This window comes from Rhinatrema bivittatum, chromosome 4, assembly GCF_901001135.1.
Source record: "Rhinatrema bivittatum chromosome 4, aRhiBiv1.1, whole genome shotgun sequence".
Taxonomy (NCBI): domain Eukaryota; kingdom Metazoa; phylum Chordata; class Amphibia; order Gymnophiona; family Rhinatrematidae; genus Rhinatrema; species Rhinatrema bivittatum.
Genome location: NC_042618.1, coordinates 207,470,279 through 207,485,331, shown reverse-complemented (window position 1 = coordinate 207,485,331; position 15,053 = coordinate 207,470,279). Strand labels below are relative to the sequence as shown.

Below are 15,053 nucleotides of genomic sequence, written 5' to 3'. Positions count from 1 at the left end.
CGAATGGCATGGCAAAGCAACAGCAAAGTTCCTGCCTGGGTGCTGCTCTTGACCAGCCAGTCGTCAAGTATGGAAAAACCTGGATCCCCTACTAGCGCAAATAAGCCCCGACCACAGCCAGACACTTTGTGAAGACCTGCGGTGCAGTGGCCAGGCTGAACTGAAAATGTTGATGGCCTACCACAAAGCGGAGATACTTCTTGTGACCTGGGAAGATTCCAATGTGTGCATAGGCATCTTGTAGGTCAAGGGAGCAAAACCAGTCCCCTCTTTGCAGGAAGGGAATCAGGGTGCCCAGGGACACCATCATGAGATTATCTCTTTTGAGAAATCTGTTCAAGGCTTGCAAGTCAAGAATGAGTCGGAGGCCTCCTGTTCTCTTTGGAATCAAGAAATAACGGGAATAAAACCAGACTCTGCTGGTCCCAAGGGACGGGCTCCACAGCTCTGGCTGTTAAGAGAACTGCGAGCTCCGCCAGGAGCAGCTCCGGATACGAGCCGGGATCCCACAGTGGACATGGGGGTGAATCAGGCAAGATCGTCCACGAGGTTCAGCCTGTACCCGTGATGAATGATAGCCAGGACCCATTGGTCTGAAATCACAGATGGCCATCGGTCTTCAAAGAATTGGAGACTGCCACCGACCAGTGAGCCCTCTGGTGGTTGAAACCCCTGGCTTATGCTCCTTCACTGCCAGTCAAAACCCTGTAGCAGGGCTAGTCTGAGGTGGTGGCTGAGGCCTGGGGCCCCGCTGCTGCCAAGATCTGCCCCTAGAACTGACCTGCTGGAGGCGGGAGCGAGGGGCAGAAGGATAATACTTTCTCGGCCTGTAGAAGGGTCTTCTCGGACCTCTTGGAAGAAGACAAGGAAGCAGACACACTGGCAGACAGATGGTGTCCTTTACCTTGTCACTGAAAAGGTTATCCCTAGTGCAAGGTAAGCCAGCCAGCTTTTCCTGAACCTCAGAATGAAGGTCTGAGGCACGAAGCCAAGCAAGACAGCTCGCAGAAATGCCTGCAGCCTCAACTGGGCCTGCTGTTTTGAAGACGTCATAGGTAGCCCACACTTCATGCTTTCTACACTCCAAGCTCTTCTGAACAATAGGCATAAGGGCCTTCTGAGGCTCTTGTGGTAGGCTGTCTGCAATCTCCTGGACCTGCTTCCAGAGATTACAGATATACTGGGTCATGTACAGAAGGTAGGAGGCGATACGGGCTACTAAAATGGCGCCCTAACACACCATCCCACCCAAAGCATACCACACCCTGTGCTCTTTGCCAGGGGGAGCCAAGGCATGCGTTTTTGACCGCTTTACCATCTTTAGTGCAGACTCCACTACTACCAACTGGTGGAGGAGCTGATTGTTCTCAAACCCTGTAGTATGCTGCACCAAATACACCCCATCGGCCTTCCAGTTCACAGAAGCAACGGAGAGGGATGCTCCCATAGACTGAGAAGCAACTCACGAAAGATCTCATGAACAGGGACTGCCACTACCTTTTTCAGGGCATCCTTGAACCGTAGGATCTCCAGCATTTTACGGTGGGCATCTTCTTCCGTCATAAGTTGGAAGGGAATGGCCTCCGCCATAGTGCGGAAGATCCCTGTAAAGCTTAGGTCCTCCAGTGGAGATAGATGCTTCTCCTCCAAGGAGGACGGATCAGAGGGAACACAATCTGAATCCACCGATGAACCATGGGAGATATCGTCTCCCCAGGGGTCATAAGGGCTCTCAGTCTCATCAAGACCCCATGGGGAGAAAGGCCAGTGAGCACTAGGTTCCATCCCTGGACTGAGGCACCAGGGGACCAGCAGGCAATGGGGGGCCCTGAGGTTCCAGGTCCAGGCAGCTCAGGCCAGGGCACACAAGGTCCCAACGATGCAGAGGGCACCAACGGTCCTGCGTCCCCAGAGGAGTCTCCGATGGGGATTGTCTTGTACACCCTGTGCTTTGGTGCCCGACAGGCCACTGAGGGATTGCGGGGTGCTGACACCAACTGGGTCGGGAGGACACAGAGCCGATCCAATAATGGTTCCAACCTGAGTACCACCAGTGCCAGCCTCAGTGCAGGCACCAGCAAGGATCCTGGCATTGGCGTGGGCACTGGCATTGGTGAAAACACCAGAATTGAATGAGGCAGTGGTATCTGTGATGGGAGCTCTGGCAAAGCACATTCCACCACCAGGTGCACTCTGTGCTCGAACTCCGGCCTCAAAAGCCTCCGATGAAAGGGTAAGGCTGCGGCCAGCTTCTCCTTGGGATGCCGAGGAGGAACTATGCCTGACACCGGAATCGGTGTGGTCGGCCTCAGGCCACCAGATGCGATGAGGGGGCGAAGTCTCCTCTTGTCGTGGCCACTTCGGTAGCAAGCACAGAGGCTAACCCAAGTCCTGCACCACGCTAAGTCTGAGACAGATGGCAGTGCTTCCGAGATCTCCCATGGTGCTCGGCCTGGTCTTTCCCCGGAGAGGATGAAGATGATGATCCAGAGGACCAGGACTTAGAAGAAAATAGACACCGGCCGATCTCTGGTGCCCCCCTTATCCGAAGGGCCCGATAGGACACACTGAAAGAATGAGCAGTTCTCCTCGATCCTTGAACATCGATGGCATCGATGTCTGGGTTGAAGGATCAGACTTACCTGATCCGAAAACCTTATCCATCTTGTCCACCCAGGCATTGCGGCCCTTTGGGGTCATCTGAGCACACAATTCACAGCCCCAATCACTGTGCCATGTCTCCAGGCACAGGATGCACACATCATATGGATCCGTTAGGGACAGAGTCCGAGGGCACTGGGGGCACCGACGACTGCCATGAGGCACATAGAAAACCACAAGGACAAGATGACCGGCGGATACAGAGAAGAGGAAAAAGGAAAAAAAAAAAACAAACTTACCGACCGCAGAAAAGTGAACTGGAAAAAGACCCAGTGCAGGAAGAAATTGAAACACACACACTTTATGGAAGTGTTTCCCCGCAAAAAAAGAGCATGAGTTCTAGAACCACAGAAGAGACTGAAGAGAGACCCCTTCTGGACGTGTGGATAGTGGACTACTGGGCACGCTCAGTGTGCCAGTCAAAGTTTCTAGAAACTTTGACAGAAGTTTTCCGTGCCAGGCTCCATCTGATGTCACCCACATGTGAGGACTACCATCCTGCTTGTCCTAGGAGAATATCTAAAACAAACACCACTTTATTCTCACCCCTCCTTTGCGTACCCTGGATCCTCTGCTTTGTTTTTGTGCCTTTTCCATGTTAATAACTTCTCAGTTGCAGAAACATATTTAATTCAACCGGAAAAGGTACCCCCAAAGAACCCCTAAATTTACAATTTATCAACCCAAAATCAGAATCCCTAAATGCAATGTGTAGTCAAGCATGCTATCAATGGTAGTTAATGCAAGCCAGTCAAGTGATTTTCATAATCTGGACTAATGCAGAAGGTCTGATAATTGAATTCAAGGATTCATGTGCCATCTACACAATGTTGTGGGCAATACTGGTACCAATTGGAGGATTAAGGTGGGTCTATACCAAGATATTATAATATTGTCATACTATTACCCCCATACTATTACTCAACTGTGATAACATGATTCAGAAAATCAGGACCATACCATTAGTCATGCACAGGGTCTTTTGGGGGGGGGGGGGGGGAGGGGGGTATCAACCTCTTCCAAGTCATACCCACAAAATAGAAACACACAAAAAAAAATCCCAACTATAACTGACAGACAAAAATATCTATGAATGAAACAAACTTTTAGAAACCAGGGTTGTGCTGGCCCATTTAGAATTTTTTTGAAACACATTGTCTAATAATAGTGAAACCAAAGAAGGATGGAAGACTACTCTACTAGTTGGATGGCCTGTATGAGGCCAAGAAAGTTGGCGAAGAGAGGAAAAAAACAGGGAGAGCAAGCAGCATCACATTGTGTGGGACTGGCAAAAGAGCCAGCAATGGCCTGCACGTGGCAAATGGGAGAAGCAATAGCCATCAAGTGAGAGAAGATGGTGGTCATAATACAAGGCTTAAAAAACAATTATGTTCAAAGTGTACATTTTACCTTTATAAAAGCACTGCTAAGGACAATCACTACTAAACTAGAACTCATTGCTTTCTGTTCAACTGCCTAAGCTCCCAAAATAATATGAAATCCAATTTTAATTTTGTTGTACAATTCATGATGCTTTAATGCATCTAATGCAAAAAAAAAAAAAAAAGTGTCGATCAGCAATGTAATAGTGAGAGCTCAGCTTAAAACATATACCATGGGAAATCATAACAGGAGTTGCACAGAGGTAGACGACAACATGAAAAATGGTTTTAGCAGAGGGTTCAGTAAAGTTTCTGTGTGGGTGTTTACCTGTTTTGAATCCACTTCAATATCTGCTACATAGTTTTCAAAGACTGTGGGAACATACACTTCTGGGAACTGGTCTTTACTAAACACAATTAACAGACAGGTCTTTCCACAGGCACCATCACCAACTATCACCAGTTTTTTCCGAATGGCTGCCATTTCTGAAAAACAGAAAAGATACATTTTCCAGAATTTACAACAAAGAATGACATTACAACAAGAGACAGTGGTAACTTGGGGAAACTTCTAACCCCAAATACCTACCAGCTGATGCCCATTTGTCTACTGTGTAGTATTCTGTGAAAGTATGAATACAAAATCATGTATTTGGTGTACAGAAATCTAAGGTCAAATACCATTCTGGAGAAGAAGTATCAGTCACTAAGCAGGAGAAAGATGTTGGAGACAGGGATCATCTTCCATTATAGTAAAGCAGCTGGGAAAACTATACCTGAGTGCATAAAAATATTACTAGTAGGAAAAAAATTAAGTAATATCTTTCTGCTGGTCTCTGCTGAGACCTACCTTGTGTGCAAAAATACTGATAAGATGGACAGAAAGAGGTGCATGGCCTGCAATACAAGTTGTCCATGCAGAAATAGGAGGAGCTAAAGAAAGGGAAGATATAGAAACATTTAAATATTTACCAGGCTTCAGTAAAGTACCAAAAGTAGCATTTTTCATAGAATGAAAAGCTCAAGGCCAAAGGATCATGACATGAAACTGAAGAGAGGAAAGGTAAAAAATAATTTAAGAAAATACTTTGTAAATGTGTGGTAGATCGAATGAACATACATCCATCATTGCTGGCAGGAGCCAAAACAGTGGCAGAATTCAAGCATACATGGGACAGATACAAAGGGAACTAATTAGCACAAGGAGGCGGCCACAGATCACGTAAGACCTATTGCAGCACAATAGACAGGGGCAGAGTGGATAGAACATGTGGTCCTTACTTACCAACATGTTTTTCTTCTCCAAATGAAACTAGCCATTGCTATTTTGCTTTTCTAAATTTTAGGCAACCAAGTGACTTGCTTCCAGACACTTTTGTAGCCCTGACCATAGCGCCTCTTGACACACAATGCTTACAGGATTCGGCCTGTCCTGCCAACAGGGGAGACCCTTGAGAAGCCCCTGAGCTTCAGGAGGAGTACTAACTGCTGCTTCAGAGACTTGCATAGTTCCTCTATTTTCTATGCCCTGGATTTGCAAGTATGCAGAGACATCCGTCTGCAATCGTAAAAATTGGTCTGGTCGTGTTCTGGTCCAAGGTAGTGACAGAGTTCGTGAGCAATAGTGAGGGACATTCTCCCCTGCCACAAGCACAGTCCCTGAATCCACTTACGGTGGATTTCTTCTTTACTGGCACTGTGAGGGAAAAAAATTTTTTTTTTTTTTTTTGGAGAACTGAAAAGTATTGTTTGGGGGCTGCTGAGACAGCATGGCAACTTTAAAGAAAAAAACGAGTTTTCACAGAAAAAACAGATGTACACATGTGTGATGTGCTTGGACCAAAAAAAAAAAAAAAAAAGACTAAAGGGGTTTAAAGGCAATTCCCATACATGCTCAGTAGTGCAAAAGCTCTACCAGCTAAGACAGACAGCTCAATTCTGTGCCACTGGATGACATCACCCCCCCTCATGTATAGCTAATTCGATCCTCCTTATTGATGGAAAAAATGGGGAAGTACCTTAACAAGCACTGGCAGGGTAGGTGAAGTAACAAGGCACTAAAGTAGATGCAGCTATAGAAAGAGCAACACATCTTTACGTTAAGGTAAATAGAAGTAAGAGGGAAGAAAAGGCCAATATGATTTTCAAAAGAGATGGCTGAAAAAAGCAAAGAGGTTACCAGAGATCTCAGCAAGAGGAGGACAGGATGAAAATCCAGTAAAGCTGAAAAGTGTCAAGGAACAAGGTCAGGATGGTAAAGGTGCAAGTGGAAGAAAAGAGATCTAAAAAAGTGAGGGGACATGCCTTTTTAGGTAGATCAGTGAAAAGATAAAAAGTAGATGTGGGAGTGTAAGACTGACAGGAAAATAAGGAGGGGGACAAGGAAAAAGCAGAAATGCTAAAACAGGTATTCTCCATGGACAGCAGAATATAAGTACACACAATTAATGACATCAGATGAAGCTTGGCCCAGAACTTTTATGACAAAGTTTCTAGAACTTTGATTATGTCCTACTGGGCATATGCAGCATGCCCTGATATCATGTCCATACGGGGACCACAGTTCCCCCTAAGCTGAGTATGTAAATGATTGCTCATACATTTCGGAGCATGGCTAACAGGAGACCCCCTTCAATCTAATTTCTTATCTTATGGAGAAACCAACTCCAAGGGGAACTTGGTGGGTTTCATGCCACCCTTTCTCTCAGAGAAAGCATAGTTGCTCATCAGTAACAGGTGTTTGCAGAGGACAGCAGGATGTCGGTCCTCACAAGTAGAGAATCCATATCTGCCATGAATGAAAAAGGGAAAAACCAAAACAGCACCAATGGGTACAAGCAGTTTTCTTGGCAACAAACTTTTTTTCCCTTTATATTTGTGCATTAGAGCAGCAGCCTAGAACAAAAACATAGGGCCCTAGGAAGTATGGAGTTCAGTTGTACACCTCAAAGATTAGGCAGGATAGACTGGCCAAACCTACTGTTGCATGGAGAATCCCTATCCAAACAACAGTGCAATGTGAATGTGTGGAGAAAGGAATGTACAGACCAGTGAGTTTGACGTCTGTGCCAGGCAAAAAGGTAGAAACTATCATAAAGAACAAAATTGCTGAACATATACATAAGCACAGTTTAATGGGACAAAGCCAATTGATTTATCCAAAGGAAATCTTGCCTCACAAATTTGCTACTTTTTTTTGAAGGCATAAACAACATGTGGATAAAAGTGAGCGAGTTGATATAGTATATCTGGATTTCCAGAAAGCATATGACAAAATCCCTCATGAGAGACTTTAGGAAATTATAAAGTCATGGGATAGGTGGCAGTGTCCTATTGTGGACTGCCAACTAGTTAAAAGATAAAAAATAGAGTAGGGCTAAATGGTAAATTTTCACAATGGAAAAGTGGACCACCCTAGGGATCTGTTCTGGGACCAAAGCTTTTTAATTTATTTATAAATGACCTAGAAATGGGAACAATAAATTTGCTGATGACACAAAATTATTCAAAGTTGTCAAATCACAAGAGGATTGTGAGAAATTGCAAGAGGACATTGCATAACTGAGAGACTGCATGCAAATGGCAAACAAAATGTAATGTAGACAAGTGCAAAGTGATGCACTTAGGGAAGAGTACCCCGAAACCCAAATTATAGTTACAAAAAGCAAGGCTGCACGTTACTTTTCTCTGAGTGGTGATGTGTATCTGGGCGTCATTGTTGAAAAGACGTTGAAATCTTCTGTTCAGTGTGCAGTAGCAGCCAAGAAAGCAAATAGAATACTAGAGATTATCCGGAAAGGAATGGAGAATAAAATAGAGACTATCATAATGCTTCTGTATCACTCCATGGTGCGACCTCATCTTGAGTTTTGTGTTCAGTTCTGGTCACTAAATCTCAAGAAAAATACAGCAGAATTAGAAAAGGTACAGAAAAAGGTGAACAAGATGATAAAGGGGATGGAACAAATCCCCTATGAAGAAAGGCTAAAGAGGCTAGGACTCTTCAACTTGGAGAAAAGACGGCTGAGGGGAAATATGACAGAGGTCTATAAAATGAGTGGAATGGAACGAGTAAACGTTACAGTTGTTTACTCTTTCGAAAAGTACAAAAACCAGGGGACACAATGAATTTACTGGGTAATATATTTAAAACTAATAAGAAAAAATATTTTTTTTACTCCACGCATAATTAAATTCTGGAATTCTTTGCCAGAAGCTGTGGTGAAAGCTATTAGTATAGCTGCATTTAAAAAAGGTTTGGATAAGTTCCTGGAGGAAAAGTTCATTAACAATTATTAAGGGAGAGTTGGAGAAATCCACTGCTTATTCTCAGGATAAGCAGCTTGGGAATCTATCTACCCCTTGGGATCCTGCCAGGTATTTGTGACCAGATTTGGTCACTGTTGGAAACAGGATACTGGGCTTGATGGACCCTTGATCTGACCTGGTATGGCAAGCCTTATGTTCTTATGCTCTTATGAAGTGGATCTAAAGAAGAAGATGTAGAGGATGCTTTCATTTGCTTTAGGATAAGGGAGTCATTTTGCTAGTATTGACCAAGGAATTTCCAGAGAAGGTCAAAAATTCCAAACAGGAGAGAGAGCGTTTGATTAGAATCAGGACCCAAGCTTGTCTGAATAGCAGTGACTTTAGACTGAAAAGCAGTGGCAAAGCCATCTGCAGATAAAGATAAAGAAATAGGGGTGGAAGCAGGCTCCAAACCCAGAAAACTTAGAAACTGAATTTAGTAGATGTGGTCTATTCTCTGCTTTATTTAGAGATTTACTAAGATCTTTTAGCTTTTCTGATCTCAATTAAATAAAAAGATAAGAGTTTTCAATTTAAGTTCTAAGACCCGAATGGAATCAGGCTGAGTGTCCATTTAAACTGTGAGAACAGAAAAAAGATGGAGAAATCTGATCAAAAGCTTATTTCAAAGAATTATTCAAAGTATAGATTTTATCCTGCAGGGAAAGATCTCTAAATTCAAGGAGAAAGGAACAAAGATGCTAAAGTTTAGAGAGCTGATGGTGGGGGAGGTCTGACCAAGAATTTTTTTCAACCTGTAGGAACCTGTAGAGAGAGAGAGAAGACACAATGACAGGAAAAAGATAAAAGAATGATCAATCCATACTAAAGGAGTAACATGCAGAGAAGTTTTAAGGATTGTAATGGACTCCGAAGAGAATATTAAATCAACAATATGGCTGACTTTTATAAAGTCAGCTGTTCAGTCCACTGAGTTAAAAGACAAGTCTGCCAGAGCTACAAAAAATTTTGCCTCCAAAGAACACAGTGACAGCAAGCAGTTGATGCCCCTCAGTGCACCAATACTGATGCACTGACTGGGCACAACAAACTGAAGCTTTTTTTTTTGGGGGTGGGGGGGAACAGAACTGATAAATTTATCTAAGACTACTAAAGGGGAAAAAAAAAACCAATGAGAACCCACAATGAAATGTTTTGTCAGTTCTGGACTTAAAAGAAATTGGAGGATGCAGGTGAGGAATGATCCATGACACGTGGGCTCCACGGAAACAAGACCGAAAGGACCTCCGCGTAAGTGTGTGGCATCATGAATACTGCACATACCCATTAAGACACAATCAAAGTTCTAGAAACTCTGATATAAAAAATCCAGCTGGGCCCCATCTGTCATCTTCACTGCCTGTTAGGACTGCCAACTTGCTTTTCCTCAGAAAATACTTCTATTCAGCATTGACTAAAGAAAGGGTTAAAGATAAATTGCCAACTGCTGGCAAGGTTAAATATGGTAGAAGGGTATGTATCACACCATTTACAGAAAAGTGTGTGCGGTGAACTAGAAAAACTGGACAAAACCACTGGGCTACATCCTAGGATATTAAGGGATATTAGAGGGTCTGGCTGGTCCAGTGAAAGACCCAAATAGATTTTTGACCAGGGGATTGTGTAACTACAAAATTAGATCTAGAGAGAAGAGGGAGAGCAGTTAGAAGCAAGTTTGCTTACTATAAACTGTGCTCTCCATGGTACATGATGACGTACTTCCACATCACTGCACAGACCCTTATTCTTTAATCTCATAGAGCTTTTGCTTTAACTGAGCATATAGGGGAAATTGTTGCATGGGCATAGTCTCATGAGGCTTCTAAGTCCATACTAGAGCTAAGTCTAGGTAAGCAATTGACTCTCTAGGGAGTCGGGTGGGTATTTAGCATAGCTAATTCATCCTGCTGTCTATGGAGAACACCATTTATGGTAAGAAAACATGCTCTCTCTGTTAACAAGCAGAGCTGAATTAGCTATGACATGGGGGAAGTCCCAAGCTTACGGTTGCAGCAGAGCCTTTACTAATTAAGCAAACCAGATCCCACTGTGGAGAACAGACTACTGGGTAAACAGATTAGTAAATTTGGACAAGCAATTCTGTGTAATCACTTTGATAAATTGTCTAGATAGTGAGACATGAAGGTGTGCATCAACTACCAAGCTGCAGCGTTACAGATGTCTTCCACAGGTATGGCACTCAGATGAGCCACTGATGTGGCTAAGGCTCTCATTTGATGAGCCTTGATAGTCTGATCTGGATGCTTGCTAGAGCATAACAATGCACAATACAGTCCACTAGTCAACTGGATAATGTTCATTTGGCTATCGTATGCCCAGTCAGTTAGGTTTGTAAGGGACAAATAGCTGTGAGGACTGACAATGTGGCTGGGTTCTTTTCCTGTAGAAAGTCAAGACTTTTTTTTTTACAATCTAAGGAATGAAGAGCTTTTTCACTTACATGTGGCCTCGGAAAGAAAGTAGATAAGACAATGGCTTGATTAATATGAAGAGCATACACCAAAAGATTTTGTGTGTAACAAAAATGTAAAAAAATAACCAGCGAGGCGGTGAAAATGAAGTCACTTCAAAATCCAAATAGTAATCAAATGGAAAACAAAGGCTTTCTTGTTCAGGCATTCAAAGAAACATTTTGTTTGCTCAAAACCTTAAAAAACAAAGCTTAGAAAGAATTTTCACATAGTTGAGTCCCCCAACATGTATTATGTATTTCACATATTACATATATTACATATATGTAATATGTATTTCGCAGGTAGGTTGCATTGGGACAGAATACTAAAAATAAAAAGGAAACAAAAATTACACATAGTACATAATTCATGATTCAAACAATACCCTCAAAACCACCAGGAAGAAAGGACAAACCTGCACATGTCAGCAACAAATCATATTGTACAAGCCTTTGTACAACAAAGCTAACAACGCAGAATAAAGCCAAATATATATGGTTTCAAAAAAGTGCCAAAAATCACACGACCCAAACCCACCAATCAGAAAACCAGAAAAACAGGCCAGAGTTGGAAAGCCTGTCAGATACACAAAGAACCGTTCTTTTTGAAAGATAAAATAAGCAGTCTCAAAATGATCATATTAATGAGAGCCACAACAGAGACAGACAAACAAACAAAAGGGTAAACTGTGGAGTGCCTCAGGGATCTGTATTTGGACAGGTGCTTATATATATATATATATATATATATATATATATATATATATATATATATGATCTGGAAAGGAATACGAGTGAGGTTATCAAATTTGCGGATGATACAAAATTATTCAGAGTAGTTAAATCACAAGCGGATTGTGATACATTACAGGAGGACCTTGCAAGACTGGAAGATTGGGCATCCAAATGGCAGATTAAATTTAATGTGGACAAGTGCAAGGTGTTGCATATAGGGAAAAATAACCCTTGCTGTAGTTACACAATGTTAGGTTCCATATTAGGGGCTACCACCCAGGAACGAGATCTAGGCATCATAGTGGATAATACTTTAAAATCGTCGGCTCAGTGTGCTGCAGCAGTCAAAAAAGCAAACAATGTTAGGAATTATTAGGAAGGGAATGATTAATAAAATGGAAAATGTCATAATGCCTCTGTATGGCTCCATGGTGAGACCACACCTTGAATTCTGTGTACAATTCTGGTCGCCGCATCTCAAAAAAGATATAATTGCGATAGAGAAGGTACAGAGAAGAGCAACCAAAATGATAAAGGGGATGGAACAGCTCCCCTATGAAGAAAGGCTGAAGAGGTTAGGGCTGTTCAGCTTCGAGAAGAGACGGCTGAGGGGGGATATGATAGAGGTCTTAAGATCATGAGAGGTCTTGAACGAGTAGATGTGAATTGGTTATTTTCACTTTTGAATAATAGAAGCATTAGGGGGCATTTCATGAAGTTAGCAAGTAGCACATTTAAGACTAATTGGAGAAAACTTTTTCACTCAATGCACAATTAAGCTCTGGAATTTGTTGCCAGAGGATGTGGTTAGTGCAGTTAGTGTAGCTGGGTTCAAAAAAGGTTTGGATAAGTTCTTGGAGGAGAAGTCCATTAACTGCTATTAATCAAGTTTACTTAGGGAATAGCCACTGCTATTAATTGCATCAGTAGCATTGGGTCCTTCTTAGTGTTTGGGTAATTGACAGGTTCTTGCAGCCTGGTTTGGCCTCTTTTGGAAACAGGATGCTGGGCTTGATGGACCCTTGGTCTGACCCAGCATGGCAATTTCTTATATATATAAAAAAAAAAAGTGGGATAGAGCAGGGGAGAATGAGAGAAAAATATACAGGCAAGTCATTATAGAAAAGTTAAAAAAAATAAAAAAAAAGGAGGACCACTCGAATTCCTGCTTCAAGCCGTCGGGATGCAATGATTGTAAATAAAGAATCCAGCATTGTTCCCGCTGCAGTAATGCATTGGCATGAATTTTGTCATGGCCCAGATGGATAATTCTATTTAAAAAAAAATTGGAGATCTTTTACATCATGTTGAGATTGCAGCCAATGTGAAATGAGCAGAGCTTCCACCCAATGGTGGCGCAAACAACTATAGTGTTCGTAAGTACGTATGTGGATGACATGAGTGGTCTTCCCCACATATAGAAGGGAACATGGACAAAGAATAACAAATACACCAGTCGTACTGCAATCTGCAGAGAAAAATAACTTAAACCCCTTGTGATGGAGGGATGCTGAAACACAGTCAATGACAAGGAAAGGGGACAGGCATAGCATGAGCCACATGGTCTACAGCCTGAAAAAGATTCACATAAGGAGTAACTCCAAAGCTACCAGCAAATCCTATAAGTTGTGGCCTCTATGAAAGGCAAAATGTGGTGTGGCAAAAAAAGAAAAAAAAAAAAGCGCACAAACATGTATGGAGAAACAAGATTCCCCAGGGGTATGCAATAATGGTACACAATGATCCCACTCTATAAGCATGCCAGGGTCATCTACAGTGTCGGGTAAGAAAAGCCATTCACAATGTGCAAAAAAGGCCTTCTTTACAACTGAGCGGGGGTACCCTCATGTTAAAAAATGTGCTTGATTAATAACATCAACATGATGAGTGCATAGATGGTGTAACTAAACTGATTTTCTCTTCAGATTGAGGTACTACTGGCATGGTTTGTTAAGCATTAGTCACACTCTATAAAATACTCAGGACCCACTGGTCCATTGTTATACAGCGCCACTCTAGAAGGATGGAGTGAACCCTTCCCACCATCGGGGAAGGCAGATTTCAAAAACGTCAAAAACTGGTCTCAGACTTAGGCCGTGTCTGCTGCTGAGTCTTTGGCAAATGCCTTTCCTTATGTTGATGCTGAGTTAGTAGATGCTATTGCAGAGTGGGAAGAGCTCAGTGACTGAAAAAAGCAAGATGGACATCTCTAGAAGACTGGATCTAGTAGAAAAATACTGGCATCAAACAGGAGCCTGGTCCCCTGCCACAGCTAGTAACAATTACAGGGAGGATACTTCTTAGAGCCACTATCTCTTGGGTTTTGTTATCAAAAAAGATGTTCCCTGTGTAGAGAACATTTGCGAGATGATCATGCAGATCTTCTAAGGTCACTTGCTCATAGCCACGTGAGCCACTGAGCTCCCATAGAAGCAGCTGAAATCCTGGCCACTAACAGATAAGGAGATGCTCACATTCTTCCACTGCTTGACGGAAGTCTGCCCATTATGGGTCTGACAATTCTGGCAAAGGCTTTAGATATTGTACCCATTTATACAAATATTGTACCATGTAGAGCTGCAATCCAGGCATTCAGCATGCATTCCTGGAACACCTTTTTTCTCCTGCCAAATGTATCCAAATGCTTTTGGATACTTCCCAGGAAGCATGTTGAAATGTACTAAGCATACTCATAATCACTCCAACACGGACTCCTTTGCTACAGATGGAAAAAAGCCTGGAATCTGCACTTTTAAGTCCAGAAGGCAAGATTGTGGCATTCATCATAAACTCATCTTCAGGTTCTTGAAGAGTTTGTGAATCAGGATAGCCAGAGTGTCCAGTAAAGGCTGAATGAATTGAAGAAGCCCAGAAATATCTCTGGTCCCTGTCCTTACACTAATGGACAGTGCCTTTGCAAGCATATCATACTGAAATAGCAGAGATCTGCTGCAGGAGAGGAATGCTGCGGCAAGTCTGGCAGGGGATCCTAAGAAATCCCTTCGGAACTCTGAGCCATGACTGATGAGGGCAACAGTGAAGGAGATCTCTGCTGGTCCAAAGGGAAAAAGTCCAGTAGGAACTCAGAATGAATTGAACCCACTTCTTTCCCTTCCAATTCACGAACAGACTCCTCTGGAGGAGAATCTACCTCCTCAGGGAGAGGACTTGCGTCCAATGCTGGAAGCTCTTGAGGAGCAGCATGCACTGGTGCAGGACTTTGGGCAGCCCCAGTATGTGGAACAATTTCCTCCCTCTTGGGGAGAAGAGGTTCTAATCTTCCTCTACAGTCTTCAAGGCTTAAGGCGGCAAATAATTCTTCACTAGCTCCAACAGCTTGCCTCCATCTGGCTAAGAGACCCTCTATACCAAGATGGAGGAGAGACATCCCCTTCAGAGACACAGATTGGCTCATCTTCACTGATGGCTGCTGATAAAGTTGAGGAGGAACTCTGTGCCATGGCAGCTGCAACTATCATGACAGCAGATGACAC

The 15,053-nt window shown here is 42.9% G+C and overlaps 1 protein-coding gene across 1 annotated transcript in view; it reads right to left on the bottom strand.

Moving 5' to 3' along the window:
* RHOA (ras homolog family member A) overlaps positions 1-15,053 on the bottom strand; it is a 103,906-nt gene that overhangs the window by 37,343 nt on the left and 51,510 nt on the right. Inside the window, exon 2 of the mRNA XM_029599627.1 lies at positions 4,372-4,529. Within this exon, the coding sequence (XP_029455487.1) occupies positions 4,372-4,527 (156 nt within the window). The 5' untranslated portion in view covers positions 4,528-4,529. The remainder of the gene's footprint in view (positions 1-4,371; positions 4,530-15,053) is intronic.